The 25546-nt window shown below is 38.4% G+C and overlaps 1 protein-coding gene across 1 annotated transcript in view; it reads right to left on the bottom strand.

Annotated features, from left to right (window-relative positions):
* The window catches only part of SPON1 (spondin 1), a 178949-nt gene that overhangs the window by 11477 nt on the left and 141926 nt on the right, over positions 1–25546 (bottom strand). The window contains exons 7-8 of the mRNA XM_066320483.1: positions 18936–19000; positions 66–267 (exon numbers count right to left, since the gene is read on the bottom strand). Coding sequence (XP_066176580.1) covers positions 66–267; positions 18936–19000 — 267 coding nt within the window. The remainder of the gene's footprint in view (positions 1–65; positions 268–18935; positions 19001–25546) is intronic.

The following is a 25546-nucleotide window of genomic DNA, read 5'->3' on the forward strand; positions in this document are numbered from 1 at the left end:
CGAACCTAATCGACTATTTCATTTGAACATTGAACATTTGAAGAAATTACAGAGAGTGCCTGCACCTCATAGGTGACGCCGCTGTCGGTGCCAGCATCCCAAGGGATTAAATCCTGCACGACTTTCTGCACCCAGCCGCAGTCCTTGGTGCAGAGATCCTCGGCAGAGAGCCCCACGTTCCAGTCGGGGCTGGGGCCCAGCATGGTCAGGAAGGACATCAGGTGCCGGTGGCGATCCACGGAAAACTCAGCAGAGGGAGCAGCTCTCCTGCAAATCCAGGGGAAGAGGGTTAATGACTGAGCCAGGCTTGGTGCCAGAGGGAATTGGATCCAGAAAGCTTCAGCATCACCCAGGGAGGTCTGTGCCTGAACAGGGCAAGGACATATAGAAACACAGAGCTGCTGCAGTGTGCTTATGCGTTGGTGGGATCGTTATTCTGAAAAGATTATCATTATCCCAGTTAGTGGGGTAATAATAAAAACATCTGTTGTAACACTTGCAAAAATTTGGCTTGATAACATTGTGATATTAATATACATAAAAATATGAGTGTGTTTAAATTATATCTGTATTTAAATTAGAATCATATCGCTGTTGAAACCCTGTTAAGGAACACTTCAGTGTGAGATTCACTCTGCCTCCAAGACTTGGGATGTGTTAAATATCAGTAAACTTGAGCCTGCCACAGTTTTCCCATTCAGAGCACTTTGCCAAAAATCACCTATCTTCTGCTCCTCTGTTAGGGCAGATAGATAATGTTATGGCCATTTTACTGTATTTTATCCCAGAACAAGTGAAGACAGAAAGGTGAAAATTCATAGAGGACAAATGGACAAATGGAGGCTTGTTCTCTTCCTTCCTCCACTCGTGTGCAGCCTTTTTCCAAATGCACCCAAATTTGACAAATACTTGTTAGGAGTATGGATACAAACTTGAACAACAGTTGTTTAATATTGCCCAACGTCCAAAATCCAGAGTCCTTCCTGAGTTGCTGCAATTAAGGGGAAGTGGACTGATACACATTAGTGGGATAATAATAATAATAAAAACGTCTGTCAAAACACTTGCAAAAATTGTGCTTATGCCTTAGTGGATTATTATTATTATTAATAATAATAATAATCTGTCAAAACACTTGCAAAGGTCAGGGCTAAAATAGCAGAGAAATACCTCGATTTGCTGGCTCACCTTTTTACCCCCGCCCCCAAACCTAATATGAGTTCTAACACCAGAAGTTCTTGGAAGTGCTGCTGAACAGAAGCCAGCAGTCGAGTTTTAATGCTGGTGTAAGCGAGGCAGGAGCTGTCCCTGCCAGCCCGGGAGGGTTCAGCCAAGGCTTTGCAGTGGTTGTGAGAGCTCCTCAGTTCATCCCTGCTTGGCCGGCCATTCCCTGGGGAAGGAATCTGCTGAATCACCCCGGGCTCTGCCACATCCCTGTGCAAACAGCAGCAAAGCCAGCCCTGGAGGGAGGCTCCTGCTGGCAAATGAAGAGCTGGAACCCTTCGTGGCATTTTTTTTTTCTCATGAGAAGCAACAAATGCAGAATTCTTTAAAATATTATTTTGGTAATTCTGTTCTAAACTCTGGTCAACACAAATTTTCTTGAGCTACAGGGCATTGGTTGATAGACTCAAGCCGAAGATTTGTTGATTATTTTTTCTTTCCAATTTTATGCCAAGATAGACTGGTTCAGAGCATTTAAAGACAACATTTATTTTAAATGTGAGACGTTTCTACAGTCTGATTTGTCCTTCCTATTTTAGTTAGGTAACCAATAATAATGCCCACGCATGCATTATAGTGCACAGACACTGTTCTACTGGAGTCATAAGGAGTTTATTCTTCCTATAAATGCTTATAAAAAATTTGGTATTTATTTGTGGTGGTTTTTTTCTGGCTCAAAGCACTCTCAGTACATTAAGAAAACCAGAACAGCTCAAAGACAACGATTTTTTAGTAGTTATCATGAAGTTTCAAAAGTAAGATGTCTCAAAGTTAGCATGTTTAGTTCCTCTTTAAGAGGCAAGTTGAGAAGGATTCGGTAATGTGTAAAATGTTCTTGCCACTTCTGTTCCAGAGTCTTTAGAAGTTGTTTCTTACTGTGTAAATTATCTCACATTGAATTAAAGACTCTGAGTAGAAGAGTTGCTAAGTATTTGAAGTCATTAATCCTGCCTTTCCCAGAAAGAAATGCAAATGACTTTTTTTTTTCCTTCATTAAAGATAGAAGTGTGATTTCAGTTTGTCTAATGCAAAGTCATAAAATAATGAATGGTGGTATCAGCTTCCCTCCGTGAGTGCAGTATCCTGATATATTTGTCAAGCACAGGGCTGTGATTAGTCTTAAAAAGCCTATTAACTGACTTCAAGTAGCTAAAGGATTTACTGCATTATAAGGGTTTCTACAAATTCCCTCTAGGAATTCTATATTTCAATGTTCAATTCTATATTTGTTTTCTGTAAAAGAAACAGAGAGATGTGTGTTCATGTAGCTGATCTTAGATGGAGGATATGTCTAACATGGACATGGCAGAACATAATATTCATCATGATATTAATATACATAAAAATACGTGTGTGTTTAAATTATATCTGTATTTAAATTAGAATCATATCACTGTTGAAACCCTGTTAAGGAACACTTCAGTGTGAGATTCACTCTGCCTCCAAGACTTTGGATGTGTTAAATATCAGTAAACTTGAACTTTTGAATTGAAGTTTTCCCATTCAGAGCACTTTGCCAAAAAATCACCTATCTTCTGCTCTTCTGTTAGGGCAGATAGATAAATGTTATGGCCATTTTACTGTATTTTATCCCAGAACAGGTGAAGACAGAAAGGTGAAAATTCACAGAGGACAAATGGAGGCTTGTTCTCTTCCTTCCTCCACTCCTGTGCAGCCTTTTTCCAAATGCACTCAAATTTGGCAAATACTTATTAAGAGTATGGATACAAACTTGAACAACAGTTGTTTAATGTTGCCCAACGTCCAAAATCCAGAGTCCTTCCTGAGTTGCTGCAATTGAGGGGAAATGGACTGATCTAAGGCAGCACCCATAACTTCTATCCAGGTGTGGGGATAGGCATGGGCTATAAGACTGAGCTTACACAAGAGAAAACTCTCGGGGTTTTGTTAGCTTTTTAATAATCTGACAAATTCCAGCTGTTTCCAGTATGCACATGAATGACAGACTTATGAAGGTGGCAGGAACCTAAATTCTTCCTGCATCCCTCAGCAACACATGTGGCTCAAATGCCCTAAGACTGCACTGTGGATCTCCATGAAGGAAACCAGCACAAAAATGTATTCACTACACCCTAACCCCAACTTTTGAATTTTTGAATTTTTGACACTTGGAATAAAATGGGAATTTGGATCATCTTTTTTCTCTTTAAAAATTTTAGAAGGTGTTCTTCTGCAACAGGTTGAGCACGTCTGGAAAATACATGGAAAGCCTAAAGTGTAAATAGCTTGTGAATTTTCTGCAAGAGACAAATGTGTCCCTTTTCTTTCCCCTGCACAAATAAATGTCTAAAACCAGTGACAAATGAGAGTTACAGAGCAAATCCTGACCCTTAGGAAAGTGCCAGGTGGGAGCCTTGAGAGCCCCACGGGGCAGGGGAACCCTGCTCTCCTTGGCTGAAGCAGACAGTCTTTTTCTTCCCCTGTGAGCCTGAGCAGCCTGCTGGCAATTCCTGTCACACAGCACAGAGTGAGGCAAGTACCAGGCAGCACCCTGCATCCTAACCTTTTCCATTTTCTTTGTTTCTATCCAATTTTATTTTTCTTAGCAGGATTAGGATCTTCAGCTACAGGGATGCCATATTCTCAGCAGTGTAGGAAAATGGTCTTTTTTTTTTTCCCTCACCGTTTTTGTGTGTTTGTGTTTTGTGGTGTTTTGGGCTGCAGGTTTTTATTGTTTTTTTCTATTTTATGGGCTTTTTTTTCCTTTCTCCCTTTTAAGGCTGAAAGAGCACTAACATGATTTTGCTTCACAAGTTTTCTCCCTAAGTGACAATCTAGTTGCTATCACTGTTGGGGGTGAGGGTTAAGGGAGTCTTAGACAAACCAACAGAAAACTCAGCTTCCTGCAAGACACATTTTTGAGTGTTGAATCAATACTGTTGTGCTCTACTGAGATCCATGAGAAAGATGAGGTGGTTGTATAGAGCTGCTGAATAAAATGACAAAAATAATACTTGGCAGAATAAAACCTTATGGTTATTTTGGTTTAATATTTGATTAATGAAGTAAAATAAGTGATTAGCAAAGTAAAATAAGAAGTAAAAGGCAGCCTGAGCATATACTTTCCCCCCCCCCCCCCGGTAATAACACTATTTATAGGGTTGAGATTTTATCCCCTTTTGAAATTAAATTCTAATTCAGACAGTAGATTTAATTCAATATAGATTTTATTCAGGGGGAAAAAATCTGATATGTACCATGTACTGAATAACTATATGGAGAGTAAGGTTGTTGGAAATATCTTACACCTCTCCAGATTTTTTCACAGAGCTGCATTAAGGTACCACATTAACCACCCTAACCCCATTCTAATGGTCTGGATCCTGGATTTATTTGAGTATACTGGGATCTGATCTCACTTGTGCCCAGGATGATGCAGTAGCCTTTTCAAACAGGAAGGAAAAACTGGAAACACAGAAACTCTTCTAAGTCTGATGCCTGTCAGAGGCAGAGAGTTGAAAGCACTGTGGAGCACATTGCCACTGCTTTTGTCTCAGTGATGGGAAAACACATTTTTTTTTTTTTTTTTTTTTTTTTTTTTTTTTTTTTTTTTTTTTAATTAAGAGTTTAGCTGACTACATGGTCATGAAAACTATTCATGAAAATATTCAGAAATACTAAATGAACTTTCCATTCTACCTCTAGTAAGCAAAAGCGGTATCCTTCTTTTTTTCTGAGACTGGCACTGCATCATGTCTACAATTTCCAGGATGATTTACTCATCTTTAGAACCTTTTGCTGTTGATACAAATAACAGTGTGAGCATGGAAAGACACTCCACACCCTTGAACTTCCTACTAGCAGCACTTACACAACATCTCTTTTACTGGATACACTTTAAAGTCAGGACATCCTGAAAAGTGAAGTAGCTTCAAAGAAAAGAGAGGAAGAGCATTAAGACGGAAAATTGAATGGAAAATACTCTTAGAAGTCTGCAACTCGATGGTATATTTAGGTGATGTATTACTGAGAAAACCATTTATAAAGTGATGGAAACTGCTATTACTACATGAACAACAAAGTTATATGCACAGAGATCAACACCTGAACATATACCCAAAGTTTCAGGTTGGACAGAAGGAGGGGGAGAATCTTAATTCTGATTGAATGCAGGGCAGGTAAGCACTTTAACTAATGAGTAATTTAAGCACGTGTATGTCCCAAAAGGGCCAGGGGAAGGAAAGCTGCAGTAACATGAGCACTGAATCAATGAAATTTGGCTGACATCCATATAAAAAGTTGAAAAGCACATTAATGTCAAGCTTTTGGCTTCTCTGAGCACCACAACACAGGAGGTGACAATAGGAATTTGGCTATTTTATTTTATAATGAAAGAATGAAGAAAGACAGAAAACTTCTAATACATTTAGCATTTGGACTATGAAAACCCCTACATAACAACCTGTTATGTCAACTTTTAAAATGAGAATGTTGCTATAACCAGTTAAAAGGGGTGGGTATGGTATTACATATTGAACTAGGGGATTTATCATCACCACTGGCATTTAAACCATTCATCAGAACAAATGCTCCTCTAAAATATCATTAATCTAAGGTGGTTTTAGAAAGCATTACAAAAGAAAGGGACTCTGTGTGCGTGTTTCAGGCTCTTTCATATTGTCCTCTAAGCATCCCTGGATGGCTACTGTAGATAATAATGATGTATTTACTCACTAACACACCTGTTATTTGATTTAATACCTTCATTCATCGATGGGCATACCTTAATGATGTGATTAAAAAATGTGAGCAGGTTTTCCACGCTGCAAAAACCCCTCAGGTACCTCAGGTTAGGACTGCAGCTTCTGAAACTGCACAAATTTTTGTGTGTCCCTTGCAGTTTATCACAAACAGGGTGTGGTTATGGTGCTGGCAATATTTACTCCTGCTTAGAAGAGCTTTGTGCCCCTTCTTGGATTTTTTACTGTGCATTTACAACCAAACCATGCTTCAGGAGTCACTGGATGCATTCAGGATATTTCTCTTTGTTTCGCAGGAGCTTTGGGGCTAAAAATTGTCTGCCTGGAGTAATTACAGCTGTATTTACAAGGGAAATCCCACAGGATGTTGTTGAGAGCATTGCTGCTTTGTATCTTCTGTCTCCCTTTTCACCTGGCTGGTCTGCAAACCCTGCTTCCTAAAGAGGAGCAGCTCTTTAGCCTGGCATGAGAACTGTCACAGCCTGAGGTCTGACCCTCTCCTCCCCGTTAACAATATCAGATAAACAGATCTATTTATGATCTGCTCAGCAATGAGCCCTGACTTGCTACCAATTTAACTTATTCTGGGTGCTGGGTTACAGCAAATATTTCCCTTTAACAGAAGATACCACGAGGCTATCGATTGGAATACCTGAAAAATGTGGATACTCCTTCAAAATCCTTTAAAGAATTTTGAAGTAATACTGTCCTATTTCTCAAAACCACTTAATTTGCAAATATCCTGAGATGGGAATTGCATTTTGCATTTCCCCAGTCCCAGTGTAACCTCTGAAGAAGCCCAGCACCTTAATTAATACAATGTCCATTCCTGTTCATCCAGCATCCCTCTCCACCCAACCTGCACAGGCCTTTTGGTGTCTGGAGATGGGAATCAGAGCAAATGTTTAACTATCATTTCACTAATAATAAAATGCAAAAGGGTTGAAATTTTGCAAATAGAGTTGTGTTCACTAGAAACTGAAATGGCAAATCATCCCAGTGTACTCAGTGAGTACTTACACAAGAATAAGGAGGCGGGGTTGGTGAGTACACATATAATTGCATGGAAATGACGCTGACGTGATTGCTCACCATATTATAAAGGGAAATTATTTTGGCTGAAGGAAAGACAGCAGATGGTTGGGAAGTAATCATAAAACTGTAACTACCAATGGGAGGAACATGTAGAGGGGAAAAAAAAAAGCAAGGGATGAGATGTTTGCAGAATGGGATGAGGAAGTTTGATTTAACTGGGTGGCCATTAATTTCTATCAACCATGAGTATAAAGTTATTGCAGGGATTGTTCTTGGTTAATTCTTTTCCATGTTTTAATACTCAACTTTTTCCTTGCCTGGTGACATTTGAATTTTCAGTAGAAAGTAAACGGTGACATAAAATGGAGCTGCCATATGTGCTTGCTCTGAGAAAAAAAAATGATCGATACAATTTTTTTTCTCTTTTCCAACAAACACATATGTTCTTACCTAGAACTCTTTTTTTTTTTCCCTGAGATTGCATTATGAATTTCTTATCGTGGGTGTCAAGACCATCTGCTAGACAATGAAGTTTCCCTAGATCTCAGTAATACCCATTACACTTAAGATAACCCTTTTTTATAGCGTGAGGTAGTTTTTGTAAGTGTGATGTAGTTTTTGGATATTTAATTTTTTAGTCAACCCTTATTAAATGTATCTAACTCTAAATGGCACCCAGGTGACACGGATTCAGGTAACAGGGTACTTCACAATAACCTGGATGCCAAGAGGGGCAGAAATTTGTCTCCTTGAGCTGTTAAAACACAACTCAGCAGAGTTTTATCCTGATGTCTGGGGAAAAAAAATAAGAGATTGAGATATTTCCTCATTTAAATGGAGCTCTGTAGAGACATTAAAATAGAAAAACCAAGTTGTGAGGGCAGTGTGTTTTGTTGGGTTCACTCACTGCTGTTAAGTTCCTGAAGTATCAATAAGATGGAAATTCATATGATTAAAGATTTTATCTTATAATCATTATTAAATCTACACATTCACTTTGAGCCCAATGTCAGTCTGTCTCAAACAAAAATGCCTGTTATTCTGGATGGAATTTTGAAAAATGCATTATCGCTGAGATATATCTTCTGAGATTTTTGGTTTGGTGTGACAAACACATCTACATTGTGGAAAAAAATATAGAATTTATATATAAAGAAACCACAAAACACTAAATAGAATTAATTTTTTTAAGATGAAAGAAAACATTTTCCATTTAGGCCCACTTCTTACATGAAGGCCTCCATTTTAAAGTCAAAGCCTTTTAACCAAAGTGCTTTAATTAGTGCTTTAAATGCTGGTGGATAATCTGTTCATTCAACAAAATATTCCCCTGCATCCAGCTGTCAGGAATTCAGGGACACAAATAAACTTTCCAAAGTCAGACAGGTAGGGATCACCTGAGGGTTTGGGGTCTGTAGGACAGGACACCAAGAGTGTAAAGGAATGACATGCAGCAGGAAAGGAGGATGTAGCACAGGAAATTTTCTGACACAAAATACAGTTTAAGCATTGGCCAAATGCAGAGCTGGAGCACTCGGAACTATTTCACAGCTCTGGAGAAATTTATGTATTTTTCTTCATGATATCGAAAGTCACAGCTGACTTTTCTCTTGTGTTTTTTTTTTTTTTTTATATTGGATTGTCCTTTCTGCACTACTGTTTCTGATTAGATTGGGGGTTTGGATTCTATTTTTGACAATATTAAACTTCACTGGATGAATCCCAGTTATCTATAAAATCACAAAAGGAGAAAATAGCTGAGCCAGACACATCATTGCGTTGCCATAGAAACAAGAGACTCTGTCTGGCCTCCTCATTCCTCTGTCATTTTGTACACAAAACCTCCAAACTTTGAAAATGTTTCCTGGTACCATGCTGTCATTTTAGGGAAGGAAACCTAATTTACAGCAGGATTGACAGGCATTGGCTCTTACCCCATTTTCGGGTAGACAGCACAATGTGACAGTGGAAGATGACAACAGAGATAAGGACTCCTTGGGGAAGAAAGCCCCTCCTGAGACTTACAGAAATAAAAAAAGGAAAGACACAGGCTCCAGTGGCACCACTGAAACAAATTGTTGCCTTGCAAGTATAAAAGCAGCTGCTTGATAGCGCAACATATCTGGGGGAAAGCAACAGAAATCTTTTCAGGCTATCATCATATTAAATTCCTGGGGTGCGTATCATGAAACAACTGAAGGAAGTATGGTTTTCAATGCTCCAGTGGTACATCCACGTTCATAAAAGATTACATGAGAAAGATCATAGTATTTTCATTTTTTTCTTGACATATCTTTTTTTTGCAGGAGTGGGTAACCAGAGGATGGCTAGCAAGTTATGGGACTATTAATTTTTGCTTCCAAAGTTTATTTCTGGCCAGATCTATTGAAAATCCAAAGGCAGAAATACTTTTTTTTTTAAAGATTGCACTCCCATTGCCTTCTGAGGAGTTGACTATGAAACCTGAGTTTTTAAAAGACAAAGCACTTTCATTGCCACTGCACAACACCCAGTGAGGAAGCATTTGTACTACACAGCTATGACAAAAGATCTCATCCAAAAATTGAGTGCATAAGTTTGAACAAGATTTTAACTTGAATTGGAGTACTTTTTTCTTCTTTTATATAGAATGTCTTTTTCCTCTGATAAGTGGCTTCTTTATGCCTTTTGTTATATTTCCTAAAATAGCTTTTACTTTAAAGAAGCTAGTTTCTAAGGAAGTCAGCTTGAATTTAATTTTTTTTTTTTTTTTTTTTTTTTTTTTTTTTTTTTTTTTTTTTTTTTTAGTTTTAGGGCTTCAAGGGCTTTAGGGCTTTTTTTTCTTACTTGTAATTAATGTAAGGAAAACATCATTATTGTGACAAAGAATGAGGTTTTCACATTTGCGTCTGTTTATGTGTTATTAGATAAATTCAGGACCTGATTCTATCTTGCAAGGGGAATTCTGCCAGCTGGGATATAGGGTTCGAATGCCTGTTCAGTGGCATTTTCACCAAAATAGCTCACTTTTAACTATTAGAAATTGTTTTTTATTCCTGAAATCTTCAATCCAAAAATGTCTCCCACATCAGCCTGAGCTCTGCATTCTGATTTAGTTCTCACTGCATTTCTCTGGATTTCACTGTGGCCTCTGCAGAATTTGTGTTCATCCATTTATGGCTTATCTCAGATAAGGTCAGTTTCTGAAGGAATAATGAGCTACCAGATGTTACCAAGCAGTCACAGGAACACTGAGATTTCTGTGCATTCATTAAACTCAGTCAGATTTGGAGTTTTTCCACTCATTGACTGTCAAGTCATTTTTCCAAAGGATGGCAACACAAAACCTCAATCAATAAACAGCTATTAGAACATTCTAAACACAAGTAAAATATTGTATTTTCCTCCAGCTTGGCATGAAAATTTCAATCTGCATACTTAGCATGCAGGGGTTAAAGTTTAGACAAGACATACCTCACATAAAATCTTTTTAAAATATTCCCAGAGTGCCTGTTGAAGGAAAATATGGCCCATACAATGCAGCATTACAACTTTTATTCTTGTAACAGCATAGCTGGAGTTGGAGAGAGCCACTTAGGGAATTTAAAAAATACTTTGAAGCATCTCAAAATCTAAATCAACTCATCTGTCAAGAGAAAAGCACATCATAACTCTTCAGGAAAAAAAAAAGGTATTTTCTTTTAGGATAACATAAATCCAATGAGGCGTCAAATATAACCACATTTCACTCATTACAATGGCGAGCCACTGAGAAGGAATTTGCAGCTCAGACAATTCATCAGCCTGCTCCTCCTTTCAATTTTTCATGCCTTAGCTGCCAGCAGTTTTATTTCCTTTTATTTTTCGTCGTTTGTGGTGGCTTGTTACCAATGAGATGGGCTTGTGCAAGTGTCATTGTTTCTTTGCTGGAAGTTTTGCTCCCCTGGATGCAGCTGCTGTTGATGGGAGTGGTGTCACTGTGAATTCACAGTGGGTAAGGCACAGGGATGCTGCTGCTCTAATGGCAGTGGCTGGTTTGAGGTTTTTGGCAGTCTTCCCAACCATGTGCCAAGTAATGTTCACACCATTGTGGTCAGAGAGCTTTTGCTGCTGCAAGCTGCTGGCTGCAATTAACAACAGAAGATGTTTTTGCCCCCAGGAATCCCTAAAAGTTCATTAAAGTTTGCTTAGGCAATAGCTGAGTTCTACCTTAGCTCTGTATTTAGATTTTAGTTTTAAATCAGTAATTGCTTTTGAAGTGATCTCTGGGGAGTGATGCTGTTACTTCTATAACAAGAGATAACACCTTTTTTTTTTTTTTTTTTTTTTTTTTTTTTTTTTTTAATTAAAAAACCCTTAAAGGTAATTCAGCCACAGGCACACCATAAGGTGTTCAATGGGTTAAATGCAGCTGTGGAAGGATATAAAAACTCAGAAGGCAAGAAAATGCACAAGTTTAACTATTTTAAAAGTACAGAGGAAGTGGAAACCAGATTAATGGAGTATTCACCTAGGAGAAAATGTCTAACAAACAGCATGAAAAACAAGCATTATAAGCAATACAAGAAGGAGCAATAAATAATCATCTTCCTTATTTTTATAAAACTGTCTGTCGACTCTTAGTCACACAAAAACAAATTATCCATACGTGATTTATTTTTCAAACCATTAGGTGGAACAGTGTTTACAATCAATTTGTATAACCAAATACTAATGACATCCAGTGCAGAGATGATTAAAGGACTATGATATGAGCTTTTCTTATCCCTTTGGAGACAACAACAAATATAATTTAGACAATGCCCATTACAGCTGGGTAATTACAGCTCATCTGTATTTTGCCTTTCTGAATGCCATTTAAACCCAAACTCAAATGTGCACGTTCAAATGTGTGTTTTTGTTGTTATTTTTAATCTCAGTTGGGTAGTATGAGAACCTGATTAATTGAGCAACTGAATAATTTACTCATTTCTATTGTACATTTTTATAAATTACATTCTGATACCAATATCACCTTTTCATGTATTGCTTGGCAAGCCAGGAAATAGTTTCATCACTCTTAATGGGACAGCACAAGGGTTACATCAACTGAAAATGAGCAACCAACCAGAATTTATTCACCTAATGCAAAACTAAACTTCTGTGACTCCATAATATTTTAATGTAAATAAAGGCACAATTTCAAATATTTTAAGTGGATGGATAGGAACTGGTTGGAATTTTCCAATGAGTTTTAGTTTGCAAGCCCTGAGGAATTTGCTGTGGTACCTGTGAGTAGTTCTATCAATCCCTAATAAGACGTTCCAGGAAGACTCATTCCCAGAATTAACTCACAGACATTGCCAGGTCTCCAGTCTGCAGGGCTCTGGGAATTTTATTATTTTTCATCTAAAGCCTCTCTGTTATCAAAGCTGAAAGGTGCATTGACTTGAACCTTCCCCTCTCAATGCTGATTAAAATTCAGTGGAGACCAGCACTTGGCCCTGCCACTTGGATTCCGAGGGAGACACAGCAAACATCTGGCTCCAGGGGAATGCAGAGGGAGGATTTCTGTCTGTGTTTGGTGCATCCACAGCCAGGCAGTCAATGAGCCAGGAGCTGGCCCAGAGCACCCCTGGGTGGGTCCATGTCCTACTGACACGGTGAAATGGACCCTCTCTGGAAGGTGTGGATTTCCCAAACACCTGAACAAACGCCGCAGGCTCTGAGCAAACACCTTCTGGCCCTACAAGAAGTGCAGCATTCCCTGCAGAAAGTGAAAGCAGCTCTTTGGGAAGGTCATTAAGGTACGTTTCAGCATGTTTCAGCGCTACCTGACATGCCTTAAAAAACATAACTGGCATTTACTACTTAATTATTTGAACCTTGGCATTTACAGTGCATAACTGCAGTGGACTTTCTCAAAAATAAAAACATGATACAAGGGAATAAGCAGCTTGGTTTTACCAAAATCTGAGGCAACAACTAAGCAGGGAGATGAAAAAAATCTTTTTTTCCTCCAGTACAATCACCGATCAAGGCCACAAATCCTCTCTGTACATCTGTTCCTTTTTCTTCCAACAGTGGAGGAACAGACATTAATCTCTCCAAAACAAATCACTCCAAAGGTAGGTAGAAAAACAAGGTACTGATTTTGATTTCAGCCTACAAATATTTTTTTTATTTTAATATGGGTCTTATTCAGAGAAAAATGCCAGCTTTAGTTGTGGTTTCTATGCACCTGTTTTATCCATATAAGCAGCTTAGAGGGAAAAAGATAATTCACTTAGATGAACTGGTAATTTCTCAAATTCTGTAGACGGACAGATATACAGATCAATTACCTAAATCCTGAAAACTAAGACTAAGTCTATCAGATTTTCTGAAAATCTTAGAAAGATTCCTCAAATCACATATTCGTTTTATAGGACATCACAAAAAGAAATGTCTGCTTGAAACTTTTTTCTATAGAACAACTCCATTTATTTTGAATTTAATGCAAATGTTGTAATTTTCTCCTATGTTCAGTGGAGAAAAACGAAGCAAGCAATAGAAAATGAATTTCAACTACATGCAAGTAAATTATAATTTACTTTAAAAGTGCATCTTTGGTTGAACAGCAACTTTGTGGTTTTTAAGTTGAATTCAGTAAATAACAGTCAAAAAAAACCCCACAAATCTACGTGTTTTCTTTTCAAATTTGCCTAATTCATGCATTCTGTTTTATGTACTGTAAAGGAGTTTAGAAAAAAAAAAAAAAAAGAAAGTGGAAATAGAGCAAGACAGCAAGATATTTCTGCTCTCCAGGCAGTTGGTTGTATTTTAATACATGTGATAATGTCACTAACAACTATTTTAGTATGTAAGCATCTCAGGAATTGAATTAGGTGTTTACAACACAATAAATGTATCTGTTTAACAAAGAAGAATAAGATGAGGAAAAGGAATTATTTCATTTAATTTCATTTCAGAAGACAGTGAGGAGTTTCAACTCCGACCTAGGACAGAGTTCTCTATCTAACAACATCTAACAACATCACATCATTCACTGATCTAAACGTGGAGGCTGTTTTAAGGAAGAAAAGTTTTATGGACAGAGGACCAGCAGCAAATTACAGTGGAGTAAGAAAAAAACCTAGTAAAAGTTATAAATGTATGTAAAATAAAAGTAAAACGAGAAGCAAGCCAGCACAGAAAGACCAAATATACACAGCTGTGGCTTGGCTTCCAATTGCCAAAAGCTGTAATGGAAACCTAGTGGTCAGAGCAAATCCACTGCAGGATCAAAACCTACACCAAAAATTTTTGTCAAAAGGTGGCAGAGGAATTCTGGAAGATTGAAAGAGCTTTTATTCAAAAATAAAGGAAGGAAAATGTAGCCAAGCATGTCAGTATTTTTCCCTCTAGCTTGTATGATCTATCAACTCAAACTTCTTTTGGATGAGAACAGTTTTTCTTTTTTTCCATGAATTTTCCATAGATTACTCTCTGATTTCTGGAACAGTTTCAGTCACGTTACCTATAACAACACTAAAACCCCATACTCAGGAATATGCTGTCCCATTTCCTCATATCCTCTGTGCAAGCCAGGGAAAACACCTCTGCAGTCAGAGAAAAGGGATCCCACATGTGCAAAACTTGAAGTGGAAAGAGGTGGATGGGATAATTTTAGAGGATGATGAGGTAGCAGTACTAACCTACAAACTTTGGGCTAAATACTTCCATCCATGGGAATTATAAAGGACTAGACCTCCTTCCCACTAAACCTCACAAGTGTTTGCTGGAGGGTTCTCAGGTAATCTCGAAATAAAGAATATTTAACCTCTATAATCACGAAATAAAGCTGCTTAAACAGGTGAGGATGAGAGTCAGGTCTGGGCCTGAGGCATTGGGGAGGCACAGGACCATCACTACTCCCCCAGACAGCATGGAGAGGTGGGATGGAAACAGGAGGGGCAACAGGGAAGGAAAGGACAGTTTTCTAAATTTCAGATAGTTCAGAATAATAATGAAGAAAAACGCCTTTCACTTCGAGCTGTGTTGGTTGTGACTAAGAATGGACTGAGGCAACAAAAAGACTTGAAAGAAAAAGAGGTTTTGCATTAAAGAAAAAAAAAAAAAAGTAAGAGAGAAGTAAGAAAATTCTTGTATACATTACAAAAAAGCTAACCTCTTTATATGTCAGGTACTCTCACCATGTCATTTACCAAGATAAAATACCTTGAATTTTTGCATTGAAATATGTTTTCTATAGGTTGACCTACTAAACTTTAAATTCATATAGTGGAGAATAATTTCTATCCTCTGTGGGATCCCTGTTTGTATTTATCAGTGGTAGGCTGTACATGGAATTTCAGATTCCACAATGTGGCACAGGGCTATGTGCTTCCCTGGCTTACAGAGAATATTAAAAAAGTGATCAGACACAAGAATTGCAATTCAAATAATTCTCCTTTTGTGCCTCAGTAGTGATGTCCAGATTTGAAACAAAAGGAGCAAAAGAATAACAATAACTGAAAGAAAGAAAGAAAGAAAGAAAGAAAGAAAGAAAGAAAGAAAGAAAGAAAGAAAGAAAGAAAGAAAGAAAGAAAGAAAGAAAGAAAGAAAGAAAGAAAAGAAAGAAAGAAAAGGCAGGCATATATTTTGGGAAAAAGAATTCCAAGCAAAATTTAAAAAGATACTCGCTCCTGATGAATTTAATGCATATTAGCTTTAAAATCTTGCCTTCTTTATCTATCCCAAGTTTTTCTGTCATGGCTTGTTTATTCTACAGGTGTAAGATATGCAGATTTGGATACCAGTGGTACTATCAGGTTTTGATGTGTTTTATCCTCCACACTGCTAAAGGCCAATGATTTGCAGCTGGGTATGAAAATAAGATTTGACTCTGCCCGAAACATGGCTGTGGGGGAGGCAGCAATGAGCTGTGCACTTGTTTATACAAGAAAGATAAGAAAAACTGCTTTGATTTGGCAGCATGCTGGAGACTGATACCAGTGTGCTTGAGGAAGAATGCACTCCCTGTGAGTCCTTTAAAGTCAGAATTTCAGACCCATGGCTTGGTGGCTCAAATAGAAGCAACAGCAAAATGTTTTATCCTTCTCATGCCACTGGTGATGCTCTTTCAGTTAGACAGCCATAAAAAACTGGTTCACAAAAATCACCCTAAACTGTCTCCTACATGGAAAAACTCAGGAGAGTTTTCTGCATGCTGGTGACCTGACAGAAGAAATTGAATTAAGGATGATGCAGATGAGTGATAGGAAGAAAAACAAAAATGGAAAACAGTGGCAAAGAGCAGGCACATTGCGGAGAGGACCCACAAAAAACAGACAGTGAAGTTTGGCAGGATGTTGTTTCCGCATTATATCACACTGGGAGATGACATGGAATCATAAAGTAAACTTTGAAGTGCAAGCAGGCTGAATTTTCCAACTTTGGACGCTACACACCTCCATAAAACTATATGATTGTGCATTTTATAATTGCTGTGAAGCACATTTGGGAGAGGTTTTGTGCTGTGCTTATCATGGCACATTGTAATGCCACTTTGGCACTACTATCACACCCTATTATCCATTACATACATAACCAAGGATTCTGCAAAAAATGAAATATTCATGACTTTTAGTCGATTCTTGATTAGTAAGATGATTGTGCTGCACATAATAATAGCAAAAATGTTTATCTTGAGGAGTCATTATCCAATACCTGCACAGCTCTAATCTAAATTCCAAGAAGGACAATCCACTATAGAAAATGTAAAACCTACCACAGTTAAAAGATAACGGATTTTTTTTTTCCTCTTGTGGAGCTTATATTATATTTTTAAGTGGAATCAAAAAGCAGGACACCATGTCAAAATACGATAAAAAAATACTGTTTAAAAAGCAAAAAACCAAACACTACCTGTAAAGTGAAGGGTTAGGGGAACCCCTGCAGAGCATTTGAAAGCAAAATCCACAAGATTTATTCTTTTTGATGTTACTGAAAGGTGAGAGCTGCCATAGAATGAGGTAAGGATTGACTGGAAAAACATCTGGAGGATGCTGCAAAAATATTTGCAGGCATTTATGTCTGTGAAAGAACATGCCTTAAAAAGCATCTGAAGTTGTTCTGAACTACTCAGATTTTTGTGTAGTTTCTTAGGGCTGTATAAAAATTAGGAATTATGATGGGGGAAACACACCTTAATTAGCATTAATTTTTGTGGTGCAATATATTCAAGATGATGCATTGAGACTTTGGAGCAGGAGATGTTCTCTCCATCTTTCTGTGAACAAAACACAGATCTGCTCTATGCCAAAGTCTCCCAAGCAGCCACAGCAGCCAGTTCCATGTGATATTGTTCACCTTGAAAACAGAAACATCAGATGTAGATGTTGCTTTAGGACTGAGAACTCATCAGAGCAGAACAATGGAAAAGTTTCCATTAAAAAAAAAAAAAATTCCATTTTCCACTCCTAATTTGGAATGAATGGAAAGAAGGCAGCAAGGAAAAAAGTGCTATCCATAGCTGCTACATGGCAAACACCACCAAATCCAAATCCTGGGAGCTTCCAGGATAAGACCATAAATAAGGAATGCCATTTCTGGGATCTCTTGCATTACACAGGCCAAGAAAGCCTAACTTGCAATTCCCGTGCAGAGCCTACGACCCTGTCTCAGGGTTAAAATATATTCTAGGGATGGAAAATCCATCTTGTGCTCAGGTAAGCTGCTCTCAAGGCTAGTCCCAGTGGTAAAGTTTTTTCCCAAATCATTTCCTGGTCATGAATTTCCTTAGCTTCCTTGCTAGGAGGGATTTCATACTTTGATACTTTGGGTTTAGCTTCCTTTTTCCATTTGTTTGTTGGATGCAGTTTTTCAAGATTAAAGAGGGATCAGCTATCAGAAATCTTTTCACTATTTAAGCTGAGTTCACCTCCTAACCTCTTTTTTTTTTTTTTTTGTCCGGGGGGAAAGGGATAAAGTGAATAGCTTAAGTCCTAAGCTGCTTAAGAGTTCCTAAGCCCCTTTAGGGTAGGGGATGTTTTCTGAAAACTGAACTATTTTGCAGGTTTTTTGTTTTTATTTAACTAACCTTCAAGTTTTCACATACTTTCTGAAATACAGAGGACAAAGTCAGGCACAGTGCTTCACTAACTGCTTCCAGGAAATAGGAAACAGGACTATATTTCTGTACAGTCTTGCAGTAAACTAATTGCCCTGCTTGTCCAAGGACTTATTTCCTGTCAGCTCAGATCCCTTTTACCATGTTCTCATCTGTAGTCACTTCTTGTAGGTCTCACTCATTTGGGCTTGGATAATGAGTGTGAACTTTGAGCCAAGTTATCCAGGGACCACCACCCCTCCTCTGACACCTCCGCTGAAGGGCCACCAGGAAATTCAAGAGCCTCCTGAAAAAGTTTTCTCCTCTTTTCTGCTGAGTCTAGAGAGCTCAGAGTCAGGATCCTGGGAAGCAAATTCCTGCCTCACTTGGCAAAACAACCATGGTTATGTTATAGCACCACCAGGATGAGGAGGCCATCATGGAGTGTTTCAGATTGGCATTTTGAAAAATTAGTCCTCTGAGAGTTTTTTGTTGGTGGATGAGGGTTTGCTGTAACAGTGCATTGCACAGAGTGTGAGACAGGATGCCAAAAAGTGCTGCTACTACATGTAGAACAGTATAACATACTTGAGAAAGCATTGAATAAACATCACTGTTTAAATATGGGAGGCACAAACTCCATGGGATACTCCTTCTGCTGAAGTTAGCCAACCAATGTGTGTGAAAAATGAAGAGATGCTGATGAGGAAATAAAGAGAGAAGCAGATGTGGGGGAAAAAAACAAAAACCTAAACAAAACAAGAAACCAACCAAACACACACCACAACCAAAAAAAAGTTGGAAAACTCATCAAACTCATCCATCACTCATCCATCAACAATTTTTTTGGTTATTTCTTTACCCAACACAAAGCACTTGGGACAGACAATTCCCTACTTACTTACACATTCAGAGGTTGCCAGGCTGGCCACTGTGCCTTGGCCTTGATGACTGTGAGAACCTCATCGCTCTGTGAAAAGAGACAAAGGACATTTTTACAACCAGAGCAACATGGTTTACAGCAGAAAAAAGTGCAAGGCACTAGATCAAACTGTGACCACGAGCTTTAAACACCAGCAGCAGTTTGCAGACAATGGTGGGTTTGGCATCACGGGCTGAGGGAAAGCTTCCACCAGGAATTCACCAGCTTGATACAAAGCAAGGAGAGAAAAATTGCTTTTAATGACATGACATAGACCTACAGATAAAAAACTAGAGGCTGCTGCTGCTGCTCTGGGCAAGCTGGCACAGCCTGTGTATGATATGTTGTTTATTACCCTTTTGCATGGAAGGATGTATGGAAGGATGGAAAGGCTCCATGGTGGATGCACTGCACTGGTGGCACGTTCTCTTTGCTCTTGATGTATGCATGTGAAAATCACAGGGTGAAATGCAGCAGCCATCCATGGAAGCCCACAAAGCACTGTACAAGGATCATTTCTGAAAGTCTGTTGTAATCCTTGCATCAGCACTTTTAAACTTTATATTGCTGCAATAGACTTGGGACAAAGGCAGGAGGTCATTAACAAGGCTCCGATGCCCAAAAGACATCCATCACACTTCTTCAGGAGCGTTTTCCCCATCTCCCTTAGGAATCCTCACCAGTAAGTCACCTGGAGGGACACAAATCTCACAATTCACTCCCTTGATTTCTGCTGGCTTTTAAAAACATTTCCCAATTAGACCAAGAACCCCACTCCATATATTACCAGTAATTGGCACTTCCAGCAGAGCTGACCTTTCAGTTTAGTGATAACAGTGCCATTTCTTGCTTGATAGCAATAGTTCTGACACCCCAGAGTAGCCTTAGTCTGTACACATCCCAGTTCAAAGAAAACAGGTTTCTCTGGTTGTTTCCACCATTCTCTGTATTTTCTGAGTCCCTCTTTTTGCCAAAGCAAGAGCATTATGAGCTGATGGGCCCTCTCTGTTCACACATGAGGCTTTCAGCCTCAGGAATATAAATCTGGCATGACCTCTCTCTTAGCCTGAGTGTATGGAAAAGACACTTTTTGGAAATCACTTTCAGTGGAAAATCTGTATTCGAAAATCTATTATTTGGAAATCTGCACTTATATACAGATGCCTGGGAAAAAATCATGTACTGCATGAAGTGTCCTGAGTTAAGACAGCTGAAAATCCAACTCTACAAAGGCAAGTGAGCATAAAGATATTTTACCAAGCTCCCACACTACTGATACAGGTAGAAAAAAGAGAATTTTGTGATGGCAGGGAGCAATCAAACAGCAGGCAGCAGGGCTGTGCCAGCAGGCAGATCCTCTGGGGCAGGCACACCCTGGCTGAACAGCACCAACACTCTCTCCCAGCCTGCCTGGTCCATGCAAGAGAGATTCATCACATCCAGGTTTATCTAGGGCAGCCTTCTTCTCAACTCCATGCTTTCAAAAGTAAAAAAGACAGTTTTGGACTCAAGGTGGCTCAAAAAGAAATTGATTAAATGAATGAAGTTAAAGGTTTGAAGTTAATGGACATTGTCTCTCTCTGACAATGGAATTTTCCTTAATCTTTAATTTTCCTTGTTTCAATATCCTAGAACTTTCCAGCTCATTTACTTGCCTTAAGAAGAGATTTGCACTCAAAATTATTAACTGTGCATTTTAAATCCCTTTGAAAGTCTGTCATGAGCATAGATGATTACATTTATTAAAGTAATATGCTGCTTATCTTATAGCAAGCAGTAATTATGCCACTAGCATCAAAACCAGACATGTCTGAAAGCATCTCAACACATGCTATTCAGATTAAAAATGAACACCAAGAGCAGGTGAGCAGTGACTAACAGCCCAGTAGTAAGTGCAGAGGGAAGAAAATAAGGAACAGTTTGGGGGGCATTCAGACATCCTTGAAATTTTAAGGGAGGTGGAAATTCAGATGCAAGCACTGAATTTAGGGAAATTTCTTGAAACAAAAGTTTAGGGAAAATAAATAAATAAATAAATAAATAAATAAAATTGCAGAATCTGGTGTTCTGTTGAGCCTGGAATAAAAAAAAATACACGTTTTCATACCTAGAGCTCCTTGCCAATTACACAGGCTAAAGATACAGCTTGAGTTAAGTCGTTACTATTCCAGACTGATCTGCTGATTATGCAGGTGTCTCCGTCATGCACATTCCCAACGTTTCCAGTGAGGTCTGGCTGCCAGGCTTGGGGGTGTCAGCCCCACTTCCCCCCCCGTGTGTTGCCTCAAGTTTGCCTGCTTTTCACTGTTTCCATTTTGTTCTCACACAGCTTCAAAAAATTATGTATGTTTTTAGAATTTATCTATTTGTTTACATCTTTCTCCTGTGGGAGGAGAAAGATGATTGATGGTGATGTTCACCAACGAGGTGGAAGAGGTGGCTGCTTATGTAGCCAATCTTTGGCCTGCTTGTCAAAGTGTATATATATGGAGTCAGAAAAATAAAAAGTAGAGAGCTTTCCTGCTGACCTTTCTGCTGCCTGCTTCGTTCTTTCATGTCCCTAACAGCCACACACGTGTGGCCACTGTCCTGCATCTCCCCAGCCTTCTGCAGGGATTCCCAGGCTGGGGAGCTCCTCCAGAAAGCAGCGACCTTCCTCTGCCTCCAGACCTGTTGGAGTGTGAATCCCCCTGGGCCAAACCCACACAGGTCCAGGAGTGCCCAGAAATGTGAGGATTGAATTAGAGCCTTCAGTAAAACTAGAATACATAAATCCACACAGACGTGAGGTAGAAATGCAAGTTTAGTTTAAAATAAAGACAGGTTTTTAAGTGCCTTAGCAAATGAGAGACTGAATCAGTTAGCAAGAAAAACACCTTAAGTCTAGTTTAAAGTTTAAGTAACATTGCCTTTTGCAAAGCTAGTTAAATTCTTGTCATAACAAAAATAATGCAGCCTTGCTAAAAATTCCTGGATAGAACAGACAGAATGTGTAGAAATTGCGTAAGAAATTACAAATATTGTCACACATCACTCTTAGCTTAGGATTGGTCCAGCAAGACTGTAGAAAACTCCTGTAGGTACCTGATTGGCTAAAGACAGAATAAGTATGCACTAGTTTGAGTAGTGCTCAGGGCACACAGGTTCATGAAACATCACAAATGCTGCTGCTGTTGTTGCTTCTGCAGCTGCTACCGATAAAGTGCTTATGGGACACAGAATAGGGGTGCTATGGCTGCTGCTTCTGCTGGGGACTGAGAAACTTTATGTTAGAAGGCTTCTGCATACTGCTGTGGACTCTAAGAACTTTGCCTTCCTGGGACTGATTTAGCCATGCAACAAAGAATTTTGCTTTTACAACTACCCAGTCTGCTATCCTTCAATGAAGATAACCAAATCTCTCAGCATCACAGACCCTCCAGGTGACCTCCACGTGTTTGAGGACAAACATGATACATTTAAACAGGCCAGGGAAGCTGATGTTATCCAGGAATTCACAGCCTTGTGAACAGTCCACGGATGGAGAGCAATCAATGGAAAGGATGCTGTGCTTGGATTTGCTGGCCAATCTCTTCAGCTATAATTATTGGCAGATGGTAGAAGCTGAGAGGATATGAAATGCCTGAAGAGAAACCCGCAAATTAGTAATAAATAACCAGTTGATGTAACCCAACTGCCTGAATAAACCAATGCATAGACTTTACAGTAGAGGAAAAAAAAAAACAACCATTTTTAAAATACTATGAAAATATAATTTTATTAACATTTTCTTAGTGCTTGCTGTCCTAGATTGTACCCATTTTGCTCTTCTCTTCATATCCCCAAAGCTTTCCTTTAGTTAAAGTAATTTAAGTAAACAAAGCCTCACATTTCCACCAAAATATGGAAAAGAGAACTGGGATTTTTTTCACTGTGGTATGTTGCAAGTTGTCATCAGTTTTGTATTTATCTTGGAAGAAATTATTCAAAGAAATCAAACTCTTACAGTTTGGCAAAGAATATGAGATTGTTTGCAAAATGATGGAGTGTCAAAATGTTACACTGTCAGAAGTTAAAGGGAAGGACACCAGAGCTCCTGCTTGGAGTCCCTTGAAAGTCCCTCAAGTGTGGTTAGACATAATCACTGACAAAACTCAGTCTTTCTGCTCAAGCTGCTTCTGCAATTCCAGTTGTACATACAATTATGGGATTCCAGCTTCCATTTGAAATCGAGTGACTCCTTTTCCACGTGCTTAAAACTTGCTCAAAAATTCCAGTGGAGTCAAAGTGGTTTCCAGATTGACTTCAATTTAATTTGGATTGTGGCCTAAATTAAAACATGCAAAAAATTGCAAACGCTTTTCCTTTTCTCCACATCCACTTTCTACACTGCTGTTCAAGGTGGAGCTGAGTGTTTGACTCAATAGCTGTCACCTATGAAAGTACTGTTCTCCAAAAAGTCCTGATGGCATGATTTTAAAAGGTTGATAATGCCATTCTGATACTGACAGCCTTACTGTTACTCTGAACTTGGTAAAAATGAATCCTTTGCTTTACATCCATTTGTTCCTGCAATGTATAAATGAATGCTCATGCAGAATAAAGTAATTAAATGGCAGCACACAGAACCCTGTGGCATAAAACCACTGCTAAGTTAAAACCTTTTACTGTGCACCTACAAAAGATGAAAAGCATTTCCTCACTTCAAGAACAGAAAGTGGGACATTGCTCAAAAAAGCAGCATTAAAGATAGAACTTGATTTGTAGACTTTCTCAACCAAGGGGACTTAAGCCAACACGTTTGAAGGGTAAAAACCCATTTAAAAAGTAATGAAAGCTTTCAGCAAAAGTTTTAAGTACGATCTGAATGACTCTGGAATGAAAGAGAGATTAGTAGGATCTAGAAAGCCCTGTAAGTTATTCCATGTGCTACTTTTTGGTAACCAACATGATTAGCATCTATTCCACACTATTTCCAAGCTATTTTTAGAAGTTGTATTGCTATTTTAATTTTGGGTCTGCCAAATAACATTAGAAACTATCACTGTGCAGTTCACTTAGCACTTTGCAATGGTTCAGTTCAACAAATTAATGTGTTACCTGATATCAAAATCAGTCAGAACCAATGAACTGTGGGAATGAAAAACACCTGGTTTGGGCCAGAGCTCAATTTCACTCATTTCATACTGCTGCTGCTTGGCCTTCATTCCATTGTTTTGGAGCAGAGAACATGTAATTCCTTCCACAATGCTCCTTACACTATCTGAATGCCTTTCTATCCACAGTGGATTCATTTTCACAAGATTCTCAAAAAGTAGAAAATGCAATATTATCTTCAATTCCTGGATGATGAATTGAATGTCTTCTGGAAACAAACCTACATATCTAAGATAGCATCTTCCCCTGCAGGATCATCCTTCCCCTCAAAAATAATTTCTTATTAAAAGAGAAAAGATAAAGGGAGCATGAAAAAGTGTATTGCACAGTTCTGTGTGGAACCAAATGCTATAAAAATTAGAATGATGTAGTGCTTTGGAGGGATTGTTGGATGCTCTTAAAATCTGATCAGTCTTCTGTGACTGGTATAAATTGTCCTTTTTCCACCTCCATTGTGTGCAGATGCAAAGAAATCACAGAGAAGAATAAAAACCCTATTTTGCCTTTAAAGCATTATCTAATGCAAAAAGCCTGGTTAATGAACGCTCAACAAATTATGGGCTTCCACAGCATATTACTCAAAGTATGGCCTGTTTTCTCCTGTTCGTAAAATCTGTAGAAAACTTTCCTACCTCAGTCTTGCAGATGTATTTGAATGAAAAGGGACACTGATGTAGACTCATTTCTGAAATGTGTAAAACTTCAAAAGAAAAAAGGAGTAGGTGACTTTTGTATGATAAAAAAATATTTCTGTGCTAAAAGCAGTGCTGAGATTCAATTCAACATGCTGAGGTGTTTCTAGGGGAGTACGTACAACTACTGGTCTTTTTCTTACAAAGGAATGTCTTTGAAAAGGTTAAGCTTTTAGTCAAAAATTTCTTCATTTGAGATGGAAAAACACCCATAATTAGAGACAAAGACTTATTTTTATCATTTGATGACAACTAAATTCTGTTTCAATCTATGACTGACTTAGGTTCAGGCAGATTATACTGAAAGCCAGTAGCACAGGTTTGGAATTATCATAAGCAACTGTGAAAATGCATTTCAGCCAGTGGAATTATACCAGGATTGTGTTTGCCCATTTTACTTTGACTTCTCTGTGTTTATGACAGCAATTTTGTGGCAGCTGAGAAAACCACACATATTATAAGACATATAAACATGCCTGAATGGAATTCATTTTTTGATCATAGTACCTACAAATTCAGTACTTCCCTGTACAAATAGCCATTTTTTTTTTAATTAAGAAGCCTTGTTTATTTTCTTTCAAAAATAGGTAGTGTCATTTCAGGGAATACAAAATCTTGAGGGAATACAAACTATGGAGTTTTTCAGTTCACCAGTTATGAAAGTCTGGGGGAATTTCCAGGGTTTTAATAATAACCAGTCAATTACAATAACAACACAACTTCGGGCTTGAGATAGATAAAGAAATACTGCTGGGGTGAAACTGAA

The sequence above is a fragment of the Sylvia atricapilla genome, chromosome 6 (assembly GCF_009819655.1).
Source record: "Sylvia atricapilla isolate bSylAtr1 chromosome 6, bSylAtr1.pri, whole genome shotgun sequence".
Lineage (NCBI taxonomy): Eukaryota > Metazoa > Chordata > Aves > Passeriformes > Sylviidae > Sylvia > Sylvia atricapilla.